The sequence below is a fragment of the Lactuca virosa genome, chromosome 6 (genome assembly GCF_052849685.1).
Source record: "Lactuca virosa cultivar CGN04683 chromosome 6, Lactuca_virosa_CGN04683_v6, whole genome shotgun sequence".
Classification (NCBI taxonomy): Eukaryota; Viridiplantae; Streptophyta; class Magnoliopsida; order Asterales; family Asteraceae; genus Lactuca; species Lactuca virosa.
In genome coordinates, this window is record NC_136431.1 from 102,880,629 (window position 1) to 102,897,844 (window position 17,216).

General features: G+C 37.6%; 1 protein-coding gene across 1 annotated transcript; it reads right to left on the minus strand.

Annotated features, from left to right (window-relative positions):
- Positions 1-10,418: 10,418 nt before the first annotated feature.
- LOC145121221 (receptor-like protein EIX2) lies at positions 10,419-13,209 on the minus strand. The gene is made up of 2 exons (XM_079057003.1): positions 12,814-13,209; positions 10,419-12,687 (listed from the first exon to the last, which is right to left on the minus strand). The coding sequence occupies exons 1-2, from the start codon at positions 13,191-13,193 to the stop codon at positions 10,422-10,424; spliced, it is 2,646 nt and encodes an 881-aa protein (XP_078913129.1). The 5' UTR covers positions 13,194-13,209; the 3' UTR covers positions 10,419-10,421.
- Between the last annotated feature and the right edge of the window lie 4,007 nt (positions 13,210-17,216).

Consider the following 17,216-nt stretch of genomic DNA (forward strand, 5'->3'; position numbering starts at 1 on the left):
TCTCCTTAAGCTCCTTGTCAAGGACATATACTTTGTCCTCGTAGCGGGTAATCATCTTGATGTTTCTGATCCATTCATTGAAGTTGGATCCATCAAAAGTGACTTTCCCACACAAGTTCATAAGGGTAAAGGAGCCATTAGAATTAGAGCCAGAAGCAGCATTGTTTGAAGACATCTGAAAGAAGAGAACAAGATTAGTTTAGATATTAAGAGAGTCCTTAATAAAACACCCAAATGTAATATTAAGGCTAGGATCCAATCACAATATATTATAACTTAGAAGAGGTATGCCGTAATCCAAGCTATAACATATTTGAAAGGTAGGTGAATGACGATTCACCAATTTCCACCATGAAAAACGAAATATAAATATTAGGTTTTTAATTGGTTCTTAGAAATTCCTAGATTCTTTTGAGATTCAATGAACTTTTCAAAGGCATGTTTCAATCTCGAGTGTGCCCTCCAAGTTTTGTGACTGGGATACCGAGGATCACAAAACGAGGTGTGAAGTAACCATGCAAATCACTTGGTACCCTCAAGGTTTATCACTCAATCGATGTGCCGGTAAACCACACACGCTCCACCGATGCTATGGTAAACCTTAAGTCACCCTTTACCTACCTTGTTAAGTCCAAGTTAGTGTGCCGGTTAACCACACACGCTCCACCAACGACTTAAACAAAGTGTAAAGTGTAATTTCATGGATTAGCACCTTATTCACATTTTCCTAAAGTAACTAAGATTGGGAATTTAATAAAAGCATTTAGTTACTTTATAATATTCATCATACTTTTAATGAGAATTTATAAGTCCTTGTCCTACCCGTTCGGCTAACGACCCTCCACCGATCAAGGAAGCCGTGGGTGAGAGTGGACACCCATTAAGTTGCCATTTTATAGGCAACAACCTTATACCCCCCTTATAGACCGGCTTCGTGAATGAGGCGTACTAGCGGTAAGACGACTTGACGTTATACATATATATATTAGTAACTTATAATATTATAAAGTATAAGGGTTGAATTTTAACTTTTTAAAATTCTAAGGGTTGGAACTAAAGTTTTAATCAAGACTTTACATGTTCCAAAACTTGAGGGCAAGTTTTGTAAACGTCCAAAACTTTTCATTTCTTATAACTTATGAATTAATTGAGTAATAAAAATGAAGACTCTTCATTTTTATAACTCTTGTGTTCTTTTAATGGCTTTAATAAAAGTGAGACTTTTGGTTTTCCATAACTTGAGGACAAGTTATGGACTCCATTAAAACACATTATGATCATGAATTAAACTACTATGAAGGTTACAAACAATTCCTATGATCATCTAATCTTCATAAGTTCAAGAACATGAATATGAACACTTTCAAGAATCAAAAATTACACTTAAAAAAACTTGTAATTTTAATAATTGCCATTGTAAATGGATTAGCATAAACATTACACCATCTAAAACAAGCTTTAAAACATCAAAACAGTTTAGGGTAATGTTCTAGTCCATTTCCAGCAACAAATGTGCAAACTTTCATACGAGTAGAAAACAGAAAAACGATTTTTTTTCCAAGCTGTTTGCACACAAAAAAAAACAACAAACGAACCTGGCTTTGATACCACTGATGGGTTTTGAGCATTCTAACACTTCCTAAGTGTACATGCAACCCTAATAACCTTGGATCTATGTTTGTCTAATAATCATGCAAAGTTGAATTCCAAGGTTATATTCCTATCTAGCATACATGGGGAACATTTTTAACTTGAATGAAAGATAGAATAACTTACCTTGTTGTTGATTATGATCCTTGAAACCTTGTGAGCCTAGCACCCCAAGTGTGATGCCTCAAATGCTTCACACAACACCAAATGCAAAGGAGTAAACTTTGAGAGAATCTTACACTTGCAAAATCGGCTCTAGCCCTCTTGTTTCTTAGTGTCGCCGATTTTGGTGGAGAATGGGTTTCTTATATAGTGTTGACACATCTAGGGTTACACCATGTAAACCCTAATGTGTCATGACTCTTCATTTCCATGACCCATGGGTTTGTAACTCCCATGGAGCATCCTATGGGTGGAACCCAACTTGATAATCCATGGAGCCTCTTAGCCCACTATATAAGATATGGAAGATTTACATAATCTACCCATATATTTAATTAGTTATCTTTTGATCACTTAATTAATTCTAAATTAATTCTTGATCAAACTAATTAAATAATATTATTAATATATTAGAACTTATAATATATTAATAAACCATAAGTGTTATTTCTCTCATTTTAGTTTATCCAATTGCATGGTGCCATGCAACCCAAATGGACCATGCCGGGTCGGGTCAAGTACATACCAGAAATAGTTATGGACTTAGACACCTTATCCAACAGTCTCCCACTTGGATAAGTCTAATAACTATAACTACAATACTTCATGAACCGATCGGCAATCGTAGCTCTTTCAAGGTCTCTCGGAACTGAGAAGATGATGATACGCCATTTAAGATAAGTGATCATATAATCCTCTATTCTAGATATCAGCCGGACAAATACATGGAACAATGTCTTACTTATTGTCCAGCAGTTTGTTTCCCGATTTCCAATTTGTTTGACAAAGAACTTAATTGAACACATCAACTTAGTTCTGACCGGGCCCGGTACATAGGTCAAAACAAAATCATCGAGGGGCCCAGATATCAGCTTCTAATCCAAGAAGGAACAGATAAACTTCGACTCATATGTTTGTTCTACCACTCATTGAATTATACACAAAAGCACGTTTTATAACATCGAGTTACCAATGCGTTAACGTACAATCAATGCATAACCAACTCATAAGTAACAAATCATATATCTAGGTTTGAAGACTTATATGATATTACCGTCTCACGATCACTCGAGATAAATTCCATGAAGTGATTCCAGTGAGCGTGGGTTGAGTCCAATGCTCAGAACTTATGAGCACTCATGAGTGTTGTAGCCATGTCCAACAACTTAGACCTCTGCAACCAATCATGACAGTCTTGATTCATACCTACTTCCGACATATGACCGACTGTGGAGGTTCGAATAATATGATATACCAAACATAATTATTCTGCAAGTCAAAACATGCAAAAGAAATATAGTAAACGATCGACAAGAGATAGCAACACTTTACTCATAAATAAAACACCTTTTATTCATCATCTAATGTCAATTACACTTTACAAATTTCAAGGTTATCTAACTACTAAATCTAATATCATCCTTCAGCCCTATGCTCCGAGCATGCTGGAGATGCTTAACCCGAGTCAGTCCCTTCGTGAGGGGATCTGCTGGATTCTCATCCGATGATACCCTCTTTGCCACGAGGAGTCCTTCTTCTATTCGATGTCTGATGAAATGGTATTTTCTGTCGATGTGTCTGGATCTCCCGTGATCCCTTGGTTCCTTGGCTAAGGCAACTGCACTTTCACTATCACAGAAAATTTCCATTGGCTCTTTAATAGCTGGTACAACTCCAAGGTCTCCAATGAAGTTCTCCAGCCATATCGCCTCCTTTGCTGCCTCACTAGCTGCTATATACTCTGATTCGCAAGTTGAATCAACCACTGTCTCTTGCTTGGAACTCTTCCAAGAAATTGCTCCTCCATTTAAGGTAAAGACCCAGCCTGACTGAGAGCAGAAATTATCCCTATCAGTCTGAAAGCTAGCATCACTATACCCTACAACTCTCAAGTCTTCACTCCCACCGAGGGTAAGGACCCAGTCCTTAGTCCTCCGTAGGTACTTGAGGATATTCTTTACCGCAGTCCAGTGTGCCTTGCCAGGGTTCCCCTGATACCTGCTAACCATGCTCAAAGCAAAGGCTACATCAGGTCGAGTACACGTCATAGCATACATGATCGATCCTACAGCCGAAGCATAAGGTATTCGACTCATTTCTGCTATCTCAGCCTCAGTACTAGGGCTTTGTGTCTTACTCAATCTGGCGTTACTCTGGATGGGTAACTCTCCTTTCTTGGAGTCCTGCATGCCGAATCTCTTCAGCACCTTATCCAAGTAGGTACTCTGATTAAGTCCAATTAGTCTTTTACTCCGGTCTCTCAAGATCCTTATCCCTAGAATATAGGCAGCTTCTCCTAGGTCCTTCATAGAGAAACACTTCCCAAGCCAGGACTTAACTTCCTGCAGAGTTGGGATGTCATTTCCTATGAGTAGTATGTCATCCACATACAATACCAAAAAGCTAACTATACTCCTACTAGCCTTGACATAATACACAAGATTCATCTTCACTCCTAGAAAAGCCAAATTCTTTGACTTTCTCATCAAAGCAAAGATTCCATCTGCGAGGTGCTTGCTTTAACCCATAAATGGATTTCTCAAGCTTACACACTTTATTAGGGTACTCTGTATTGACAAAACCCTCTGGCTGACTCATGTAAACATCCTCAACCAACTTTCCATTAAGGAAAGCGGTTTTGACATCCATTTGCCATATTTCATAGTCATGAAATGCAGCTATGGCTAACAGAACCCTAATAGACTTAATCTTGGCCACTGGAGAAAAGTTCTCATCATAATCAACTCCTGGAGTTTGTGAGAAACCCTTTGCAACCAGTCGTGCCTTATAAGTGTGTACATTACCATCCATGTCGGTCTTCTTCTTGAAGATCCATTTGCACCCTATAGTCTTACGAACTGGTACATTCTCAACCAAGTTCCAAACTTGATTGTCATACATGGACTGTATCTCGCTGTCCATTGCCTCTTTCCACTTGGCTGACTCAGGGCCTGCCATGGCTTCCGCGTAACTGTTAGGTTCATCCAGACCTATCAGTGTCTCATCACTGATAAGTGTATCACCTTCCGCAGTAATATGGAATCCATAGTAATGCTCAGGTGCATTCCTAACACTTGTGGAACGCCTTAGAGGTACAGACTTGTCAATTGGCTCAACAGAAGTTTCCTCCTCAAGTTGAGTGCTAGGGTTTGAAGTTCCTTCACCACTTGACTCTTGAATTTCTTCAAGGTCAACTTGCCTCCCACTGTCTCCTTGGCTTATGAACTCTCTCTCTCTCTCGAAAGAACGCCCTCCTAGCTACAAAGACCACATTCTCACTAGGTCTGTAGAAGAGGTAACCAAAGGATTTCTGTGGGTAGCCGATGAAAATACACCTCTCACTTCGAAGTTCGAGCTTATCATGAGTCTTGCGTCTCACGAAAGCCTCGCAACCCCAAATCTTAATGGTGTTAGCCAGGGTATTCATACTATACATTACTTACATTACTGGTGGTAGCCAGGGATTTCATACAAAAACTTTCATACAAAACAATACAATACAGCTGGTGGTACCAGGCACACATATAATTACCTTCAGACACAAGAACAGAATTCAATAACGAACTTACAATTGGTCTTAGGGTATAAGACTACTTTTTCATTACTTAAGAAAATTTTGGATTTTCTTGGAAACATACAAACACTTTCACGGATTCATCAACATGTTTTCATTTCAAAAACATGTTTATGACCTCACCAGCTTTATGCTGATACTATTTCAAAACTGCTTGTATTCTCAGGAAATCAGTAGACAGGTATCTCCTGGATTTTGAGAAGACGGAGCAATAAAAGTCACGTTTTCATACTTTTGCTTATACTTTTGATGTATACAAACAAAGACTTAAACTGATGTAAACCTTTTTCATATATGTATTCACTGTAATGGTTGTCTTACTATGATTGCTATGATACAATGGTTGTGAGACTAAACATGACGTCATCCACTCCCGAACGTTTCCGCCGTTCCGGTTTGGGGGTGTGACATGTTCACAGCAGCCTTTAATCACCCTCTTTTCATCTCAATTGAAGACCTTTCCTGGACACCCGACTTCCACCTCGGTCACGTCCAAAGTCTTCATCCAATCCCGACTTTTCCCGGACACCCGAACTTCACCTCGGTCACGTCCAAAGTCCTTCATACCCGGCTGTTGTTTGTCACCACATAGAATCCGTTTTCACCTAACACTTCTGTGAAACGAGAGCCTTCTTCCACCGATCAAGAAAACAAAGCAACCCGCTTTTCCCGTATTCTTTCACCTGCAAAACGAAACAAACCCAAAGCCACCTGCTTTGACGGATCTTTTCTTTTCGTTTTCTCACGCAACTTCGGTAACTCTCTCCATTTTCCGGTGACATACCCACAAACTACCGCTGGAATCACCACCTTGTCGGACACCACCAAAAACTAAAGACAGCCGACAAGAAACCCACCAACTGAAACACCTTTTCTGCCATTAACCATTGAAAAATGCCAGCACCTTCACAGCCTCTTCTTTCTCGAACCTCCTTGTGCGATAAGACCTTCAGTTTTCTGCTCCCCGTAACAAAAAGGTCACTGCCAACCACCCGACTTCCGCTGTGATGGCAGCCCCATGACCCGTTGAACCAACCGATTAACCCAACAACCTTTTGGCCTTGCAAACGCCCCAACCACTTTTCAAGCCCTGATGAATGATGTTTTCCGCCCCTACCTTTGAAAGTTTATTCTCGTCTTCCTCGACGACATCTTGATTTACAGCCCGAGTGAAGAGTTGCATTATTTTCACGTGGTGACTGCCTTAGAAAAGCTCAAAGAACACCAACTGTTTGTGAACTTTAAGAAGTGCTAATTTGGAAAGACTCGCCTGTCTTACTTGGTTCATGAAGTATCTATTGAAGGGGTGTCCACGAAATCCAATAAGATTCAGGCGTTGCAAGAGTGGCCAACACCCACAAACATCAAGGTTCTAAGAGGCTTCTTGGGATTCACGGGATACTACCGAAAGTTTGTAAAAGGGTATGCGAACATTGCAAAACCCCTAACAAATCAGCTAAAAAAAGACAAATTTGGGTGGGATGATGAAGCCCAGGCAACATTCCTATAGTTAAAAGAAGCCATGACCAAGGTCCCGGTTCTAGCCATGCCGGACTTCAAGAAAGTGTTCATCATTGAGACTGATGCACCAGGGCATGGTCTAGGAGTTGTCTTAATGCAGGAACAACACCCCATAGCTTATTATAGTTCCACTTTGGGAGCTCAAGCTATATTAAAGTCCATCTATGAGAAAGAGCTTATGGCAATTGTTATGGTGATCCTAAAGTGGTGTCCCTATCTCTTAGGGAGAAAATTCATTGTCCGTACGGATCAACTAAGCCTGAAATACATCTTGGAGCAACGAATGGTGGGAAGCGATTATCAGACATGGGTCTCCAAACTCATGGGTTTTGATTTCGACATACGGTACTGTCCAGGCGCCAGCAACCGGATGACGGATGCTCTTTCACGAAGAGAACCACCCATGCGATGCAAAACTCTCGACATAGGAGTTTGGAAATTCTGGGACCAGTTGAAGGAAGAGTTGTCACAAAATGAGTTCATTTAGAAATTGAAGGCTGATGTGGAAGAAGATGTTGGATCTCACAAAGGTTTCGTTGTGTACCAAGGGAACCTCTTGTACAAAGGAAGACTAGTTGTCCCCTCTACATCTCCACTCCTCCAAAAAAAATCATTGCAGTCTTCCACAACTCTCCGATTGGGGGGCACTCCGGAGAGAAGGAAACATACATGAGGGTAGCAGTTGAATTTTATTGGCAGGGTATGCGCACCACCATAGTTGACTACGTGAGGAATTGTCAAGTTTTCCAAACCCATAAGGCCCTTAAGACCTCACCAGTGGGGTTATTACAACCGATTCCCTTGCCCCTGCAAACTCGGGATGAAGTCACTATAGACTTCATCAAAGGGCTGCCCGATGGTTGGGATACAATTTGGGTGGTGGTGGACCGCCTAACAAATTATGCTCATTTTATTCCCTGGAACATCCTTTCACTGCTGCTAAGGTAGCGGGTGAGTTCATCAAAGTAGTTGTTCGTCTACATGGCTTCCCCACAGTGATTATCAGTGACAGGGATCACATTTTTATTAGTCAACTATGGCAAGAATTGTTCAGGCTGCATGGAGTTAACTTAAAGAGGAGCACCGCGTACCACCCCCAAACGGATGGGAAATCGGAGGTGGTTAATCGGTGTTTGGAAACCTACCTGAGGCGTTTCTGCTCCAAAAAACCCAAGAGCTGGTCGTTGCCTTGGGCTGGGATGTGGTACAACACCTCCCACGACTTAGCCACTAAATGTACCCCCTTCAAGGCTCTGTATAGCCGTGAGCCACCGGTAATAAACCGATATGAAGGACAGCACACATATATGGATGCAATTGATAAGCTTTTGGAAGATAGAGATGCCATCCTAGACGACCTCCGCATGAACCTGCTCCGAGCTCAACAACAAATGGTTTTACAAGCTAATAAGCACCGAAGGGAGGTCGTGTTTAGGGAAGGGGACATGGTGTTTTTGAAGCTACGACCTTATCGTCAACAGAGCTTGGCACGAAGGAGATATGAGAAGTTGTCACCCAAGTACTATGGGCCTTAAAAAGTTTCTCAAAAACTGGGGAAAGTGGCATACAGACTTGAACTTCCTCCCACTACCTCCATTCACCCTGTGTTCCACGTGTCCCAAATAAGGGCAGTCCATGGGGAACCTCACATCAGCAAGGAATTGCCCCCTCAACTCACATCTGAACTGGAGCTAATCATGCAACCGTAAATGCTCAAAGGAGTCAGACCTGGGAATGAGAAGGATCAAGGGAGAGAAGTATTGATTCAATGGAAGGATTTTTCACAATCTGAGGCCACTTGGGAGGCCTTCGACAAGATGCAAGTGCAATTTCCAGAATTCAACCTTGAGGGCAAGGTTCAAGTTTGGGAGACAGGTATTGATAAGCCCATGGACCACTTTGTCTACAGCAGGAGAAAGAAGAAGCCCATTTCAACCTAATTCGTTTGGATTAGGCCTGCTTACAGTTTTCTTGTCTTTCCTTTTGAATTCTATCTTTTAGTATTCAGTCCTTTTTGTTTGTGTAATGCTCCACCCACACTTTCTGTTATGGGGGACATTCTAGTAGGTGCAGGTTCCTTGGCCAGTAGGTTGGTCCCCAGGTCCTGTATTGGCATGCTGAAAATTTATAAAAGTTCTCTAGGAACATGGAGAGTACCCATCTTCTATCTTTTTCTCTCGATATTCTTACGAAAATCACACAGGTCAGGGCTATCAATAATAAACTGGAAAACCTTAGTTACTGGAATACCTTAACAAAACAACGACTACAACTATTTATACTAATTAAGATAGTATCCTAGTCAAACTCTAAAACAATAAAACGAAACTTAAATAGGTAACCCCGATTATGAATTAATCCAACAATCTCCCCCTTAATCCAGAATCCCACACATCTTCATTCCTAGCAACTTGTTCATCTCGTCTTTTTGAACTCTCTCGATTCTTGACCTTTCCCGGACACCCGACCTCCACCCCGGTCACATCCAAGGTCTTCTCTCAATCCTTTTTGAATTTTTCACAACACCTGCAGATCCGCTGATCCGTGACCCGCATGATATGCGAACAAACCGATTAACCCAACAAAGACAAAGTCTAAGAGAATCAGTGCTTCACCCAAGAAGATGGGTTAAGTGTTAGCGAGGAACTCGAGAGAGAAAAATCAAGTAGAAAGAATGTTTGAGAAAGAAAAACTATCACTCTCTGAATGAAGTGCTTAAATATCCTTGACAAAAGGGCAGTGCAACCGGACTCGGAAAACTGATGTAGTGTCTCTAGCTTACAGCTTTCCCAGAAAGTGAGTCGCCCCCTTCAATTTTCAGTCAACACCATTAAACTGAAAAAATAAATAAATAGAGAAAGAAATAAATAAAAAAATAAGTAATCTTTGAAACGGTAACAAAATATAACTTTTGTTTATAATAAACCATGTGTCCGGGAGAAAGGGCTATTACCGGTCACATCTGTTTATTAGTCTAATGGTATTTTAAAACAGGTTAGATAGTTTGTTACCCTATTATGTCACCCTAATTTCTTACTGTTGATGATTAATTTGTTATTAGAAAAATATGTTTGTTTGTGTATGTTTGCTCAAATGGTTTGAGATTAATCAAGATAACCTAGAGGTCTTCGGGCCATTTGGAAAATTGCTATTTTTCCAGTTTTGGCAATTTTGTAGAAACCTACAAATAGCTGGATGGTAGTAACGAGTTTCAATGTATAGATCATCTGTCAAGCATTAATTCTCCAAATAATCTACATTGAGAATTTGACCTTGAAAAATAGTTCATTAAAAGATACATCATTAACTACATTTAAAAATAAAAAATCTTCGGGATGCCTCAATTCACACAGTGCAGAAAATGGCCATCCATGGCTTTGGTGGAAATTTTATTGATATCGGGGACTTAAAAACGGGTGCCAAATTACAATACTATACCTCTAGCCCTAATTGATAATAATATGAATAGGTCTGTTCACATATAACAAGTCAAAAAGAAAAATTAGATGAGAAACTATTTATGTACAACCTTTTGCAAATTTGCAATGAGGACCACCACCTTCACATAAACCCAGTCTTTGAAGCTATCATAAAACTGAAAAAAAGCATGTCTCCCTTGACGATTGAGAAGTAAAGCACCACATGCTATCCAAAATCCAGTAACAAAACCAGTGCCCCCACCAATATAAAACCATCTTTCAACTTCATCTACACCTTCACTTCTACCAATAACGGGTGGCACTTCAGGTTTTTCATCTCCAGGACATTTTTTGTTAAGCGGAGGTCCACATAGTCCGGTGTTCCCATTGTACCTTGAAGGTTCAAAAGACTGGAGCTGAGTGCTAGATGGGATTTTCCCTGACAAGTTATTACATGACACGTCAAGGTAACCCAAAAAAGTCATTTGAGTCATACTTGATGGTATCCCTCCTGACAAATTGTTTCTTGATAAATCCAAAGCCAAGAGTTTTTTCATCAGACCAATTTGCGATGGGATCTCTCCAAGAAAAGTATTCTTTGATAAGTTTAGTGCAAACACTTCATAGAGATCGGTAAGTTCATATGGGATTTTTCCTGTTAAATTGTTGCTTGACAGGTCGATGCTCTTCAACAATCCAAGATTTCTAATGAACTCACGTTCAGCTCCTTGCCACATGATCATCGCATGGTCAACATATGCAGCATCAAAACTAAATATATCGATAGACCATGAGAAATGATGATGTACATTTTCTACTTGTGAGAATCTGTCTTGAACCATGCTTGTAAGATTGTTCAAACATGAGGGGATGGTTCCATGGAGATGGTTCATCGACAAGTCTAGAATTTGGAGCTTTTGTAAGTGACATAACTGCAAAGGGATGGTTCCAAAGAAGTGGTTTGATCTTAGGATAAGAGCATACAATCCTGTCAAGCTTTCCCCAATCCAAACAGGTACCTTCCCAAAAAACTTGTTGGCTCCTAAATCCAAGAAGTTTAACTTGGTGCAATTCATTAGAGACAACGACAACTCTCCAGAGAAGTCGTTGTTGAATAAATACAACGCCTCAAGTTGAACCAAATATCCTAAAGAGGCGGGAAGCATTCCAGATAGATAGTTGTTTCCTAGATTAAGAACTTTTAGGTCTTTGAAATGCCACAAACAGTCTGGAAGTTTCCCGGTTAGAAAGTTATCAGAGAGGTCAAGAAATTGCAACAACCCACCGACAATTTGGCATAGAAGGGAAATTTCTCCAGAGAACTTGTTTCTGGAAAGATTTAATGATACTAGAGTGGAAGAAACATTCGGCATCGGACCATAAAATCTGTTGGAACTCAAATCTATCACTGACCGATAGTCAAAATTTGATGATAAATCTGGTACTTGCCCACTGATGTTGTTGGAAGAGAGATTCAAATATGTTAATCGTGAAGGCCACATGTCCCAAAACCCCAGAGGAATTGTGTCTGAAATTCCATTATTGGCAATATCAAGACGGGTGAGATTTTTAAATTTTTGAATCCATTTGGGGAAGTTGGGCCCTAGCATGCAAGAGCTCATACCAGCATACTCTATATGAGAAAGGTTTGACATGTGATCTGTAGATGCAACTCCCTCAATTGAATTTTTCGAAAGATTTATAATAATTGCCTTGGAATTTCCGATTTTTTCAGAGATAGCACCTCTAAGATAATTGAAAGAGACGTCAAGAACTTTAAGCTTGGGTAGTTCCCACAATTTCCCACTTATAGTTCCATTTAAGTGATTATGAGACAGGCTCAAAATGTTTAGGGATGAAAACTTTTGGATGTCATCAGACAATGACCCTGTAAATTGGCTATAAGAAGCATCCAATGATTGTAATGCAAGTGATGTGCATCCGGACAAGTTTTTCAGAAAATCAGGAAATTTGAAAACAGCAGAGTTGTTGATGAAGAAAAAAGTTTTCAAACTACAGAGACTACCAAGATAATTGGGTATCCCATGTAACATGTTCTTAGAGAGATAAAGTTCATGAAGCTTATTGCTGGTTAATGGGAACAACCAACGATACATGGATGAGGTGAGATTGTTGTTTACAAGACCAAGGATTTCAATAGATGAAGAAGAGTTGAGAAATGAAGAATATGGATACATCACCTGTGACAGCTCACAACTCTGCAAACTCAAGAAATTTAGTTTCCGTAGACTCAAAATGACATCCACCCAGTGATTTGCTTTGGCCAAAGAAATCCCATTCATGACAAGCTCCTCCAGATAAGATAGGCCAGACAACCACTCTGGGTTTTCAACTCTACATCTTCCAACAAATCCAAGGTAAAGCCATTGCAAGTTAGTGAGGTTTCCAAACTCTGGAGGAATGGTTCCATAAAGAGAGTTATTTGATAGGCTAAGGAACCTTAGTTCAGTCAAGGAACCAATGGACCTGGGAATGGTTCCATGAAAAGAATTGCCAGAAAGATCAAGATGATTCAAGTAGGTTAAGTTAGCCAATGAATGGCTAATCTCACCTTCAAGACTACACAAACCGATATCAAGCCCTGTGACATGACCGGTTTGGTTGTTGCATGTGACTCCAAGCCATTTACAACAGTTATGTTCGTCATCTTTCCATGTAGAGAGAATACCATTGGGGTCTTTAAGGAGGGCTTTGAAATGAAGGAGAGCATGTATCTCCTTATCCAAACACTTGTTTATAACAATATTATCATCTCCTCCTCCAACTACTACCAATTGGTTAGCGATTATGGTCTCAAGACTTGGCAAGAGAAGTGAGAAAATTATAATAAAAACACAATGATACATAATGTAAACGCAAATATTGGTGAGTTTTTGGATTGTATTGATGCATATATGAACTGCCCCCAGGAGGGTTTATATAGTGTCTTCTGTGACATGAAGGGTTCTAAGTGGATGGCCTCAAATTGGTGGCCCACTTGTGTGGAGCATACAATACTTCATTTTCATGAAATTGGATATAAAATTGGATTTAGTTGCCCCAAATTAGATGCTCAAAGACTTACAAGTCTTGACCATTTGTATTTTTTATAAATATCGTTTCCCATGGTATGATATTTTTTTGTCCTCAAGTTATGTAATACAAATCCCAAGAAAACAAAAACTGTTAGAATCAGATACAGTAACCATACATGAAGATCTGATATGATATCAATTGGGACTAAGCATTTAATAACTATGAAACGACTTTTTCTCATTTTAATTATTTATTGTGAATTTGTTTGAATCAAAGCCATGTTGGTCCATTTAATCCACGGCCTACTACATTGTTAAAAATAAATATTTTGATTAAAAAAAAAAAACCTTAGACTAGCGGTGACTAAAAAAGCGGGTAAGAAATTTACAAAATTATTATAAATCTCAAAATAGCAAGGCATGAATTCTTTCAGTTTATCATCTACACTAAAAATTTTACATCTTTATTAACTAAAATAACTATCTAGACCCTCCCTAGCTTTGACACTATTAAATTAATTTTTTTCAGACAAAACAATGTAAAATAGGCACTAGCACTGAGTATCATGTATTGCTATCTAATTAAAGAGTGGATAAAAAACCGTACACTAGTAGTGAGTACTGACTGAGTATCCCGTAAGAAGAAAACTAAACTGATAGTGGTATGACTTCGTCAATGACAGGTGGCTATTTTTAGTGCTCAATATTAACTCAATGACTAGGACAACAGTACGACTTTTTCTATATTGTAAGAAATCCTCCTTCTCAATTATTGGTCTTGATGTAACAATCTAAAAGCAACACCAAGAAAAAAACAACAACTAGATTACACATAATCTGAAGCGATGGGACCCATAATATACTACTGAAAATAAAAAAAATAAAGACAAAAATCAAACTAAGGTTCTCACATAGCATCAATTAACCAATGTAGGCAGGTTATTCTTAATGCATTTAGGAAAACGGACTCTAATTGTACAAAAAAGAAATAATAATAATAAAGAGGAGGGTACCGGATCGTGTAGATGGGGTTTGCTATCAATTATGAATAAGCGGCTTGAATTGGGGATCTTTAATGCTGATTTCTTTTTGCCTTCTGCTTCACCTTCACCATCACTGGCTACTCTAGCATCATTCTTTTGTGTAGTTTTCTCCGATTTTCAAACCAAAAAAAAAAAAAAAAGATAAGACCCAGTGCCTACTCTAACCATCGTTTTCTTCTCTACTTGCCTGTTTGGCCCGATGATTATTTGAGAAAGGGAAAATCTCCATCTCCATCTACTCTCCTAATAAAACAGTACCATTACCGCCACGTGTCACTCCCTTGCGTCCAACTCTTTTCATTTTCCCGCTCAATAGTCTTAACTGAATTTCCCACTTTGCCCTTCCGTTCCAAAAATACTGCAAATCCGGACAAATACTGCAAGTTTGAAATTTAAAATTTTAATTATCAATTATACCATATAAATCTGCAACAAATTAGGAAGAAAATATGTGCTAAACTTTATCTCAATCCCAAATAATCAGTCAATCGAATAACAATCCCAAAAAATCAGGCAAAGTCTTCCTAATTTAAATTTAAATATATGTATATACAGAAACAGCTACGTTCCTCTTTCAATAAGAATAAATCGAATATTCATCGTCTGGTAAGGGATACTACATTGTTTTCTTTTTGTTCTTCATATATCGATCTTATACTCATCGATTTTTTTTTTTTCAATCTGTTTTTTCCTATATTCAGGGTATACCAATCGCCTTCTTTTTGTGGACTGCATAATCAACCAGGTTTAGGTTTGTTACGTATATTCATTCTCTCTTTCTGTGGTATATAATTTCTGCTTCTATATGCATTTTACTATTTTACTATTTCCATCGCCTTCATTTCGATTCATAGCAACAATATACTTTACCTGTTATCGGTAGGTATTTGACTGTTTCCCCTTCATTGTTGTTTCTGTATAATTATAGTATCAAAAACAATAAATTGAATTAGTAAAATACTATTTGGTTTTTTTTATTTATGTATTCTGAATAATAAAACTTCTGTTATAGTCTATGATATAGTTTTCGATTTTTTTTTCTCATTATATTATTTTACTTTCAATGTTTTATACATATCTTATATATAACTATACTTTCTAAAACTCACAACTGTTATACAAATTTTTAATCGATAATGTGACCTCATTATCAACTTCATTTACTGTAGAAAAGACCATAATGCCCTTAATTTGAAAACAAAAAACTGAATGTACATTGCTATTTCTACTTTTTTTTTTTGTTTTTTTATGTATTCTGAATAATAAAACTTCTACTATGTATTTTACTATTTTACTATTTCCATCGCCTTCATTTCAATTCATAGCAACAATATACTTTACCTGTTATCGGTAGGTATTTGACTGTTTCCCCTTCATTGCTGTTTCTGTATAATTATAGTATCAAAAACAATAAACTGAATGTGCATTGCTATTTGTTTTTTTTTATTTATGTATTCTGAATAATAAAAAATCTGCTATAGCCTATGATATAGTTTTTGATTTTTTTTTCATTGTATTATTTTACTTTCAATGCTTTATACATATCTTATATATAACTATATTTTCTAAAACTCACAACTGTTATACAAATTTTTAAACGATAATGTGACCTCATTATCAACTTCATTTTCTTTAGAAAAGACCATAATGCCTTAATTTGAAAACAAAAAACTGAATGTACATTGCTATTTGTATTTTTTTTTAGTTTTTTTTATGTATTCTGAATAATAAAACTTCTACTATAGTCTATGATATAGTTTTCGATTTTTTATAACTGTCATGTTACCCTTTCCCACTTCGTTTACTCCAAAAAGACCATATTGCCCCTAAGTTGAAAAGTATTTGATACATGGCAGTTAACAATTAAGACAAATAAATAAATAAATAAATAAATAAATAAATAAATGCTTTTCGATTTTTCTTTTTATATTTGAACATTTTTGTTAACAAAACAAGGTTTTTTTTAATTGCAAGGTACAATGGAACATATTACTCCTATAAAGGAAATTGACTCAATCAAGGATGATTTCACAATTAAAGTTCGAATCATACATCTTTGGACTCAAAAGTCAAAATTTAATGCAAACGAAAGATAACCGACAGAAATGATTTTGATGGATGAGGAGGTATATGATTTATATATTCAATTATTATTTTTGAAAAAATTTATTCATATTCATAAGCCATTATATATAAATATTTGTTATTTGTTGATTTTTTAGGGAAGGAAAATTCATGCATCTTGTGTGAAAAAATGGTTTCCAAAATTCAAACGCTATCTTAAAGAACATAGTTCAATATATGTGAAGAAACCTAACGTCGCACCAAATACTTTAAAATTTAAGTTTGCTGATCCAGAAAGAAAACTTAACTTTTACCACGATACAACTGTGAAAGAGTGTGAAAACTTTTCTGGATCTGCACACGGCTTTGATTTTGTTGACTTCAATACGATCGTTTCGAACAACATCCTGGAGTCAAACTCTTTTGGTTATTTCATTTAATATTAACTTTTGTTATATAACATCCTACTTTCTTTATTTGTACTACAAATTGATCATTTTTTTAACTTAAGCAATTTATTTTGTTGCTTTTGTAGATATTATTAGACACATATTTGAATATGGGTGTACGGATACATCTGAAGAAGATAAATCAAAACACAAAATGCTCTTGCATCTTCAAGATATAGAGTATCTACCATTATTACAAACAAATAATACACTTTCTTTTATATTATCTATAATAATTTTTTATTGTTTTCAGGGATACTAAGCTTAAGGTAACTTTGTGGGGGTCATAATGCATACTA

Bases quoted from the DNA above. Each gene is read 5' to 3' on its own strand.
- LOC145121221 (XM_079057003.1), bottom strand. From the start codon at position 13,193: ATGTATCATTGTGTTTTTATTATAATTTTCTCACTTCTCTTGCCAAGT. The intron at 12,688-12,813 runs GTCCATTGGTTC...ATTTGTTGGAAG, and splicing joins TTTCATGGAACCATTCCCAG to ATGTAGAGTTGAAAACCCAG.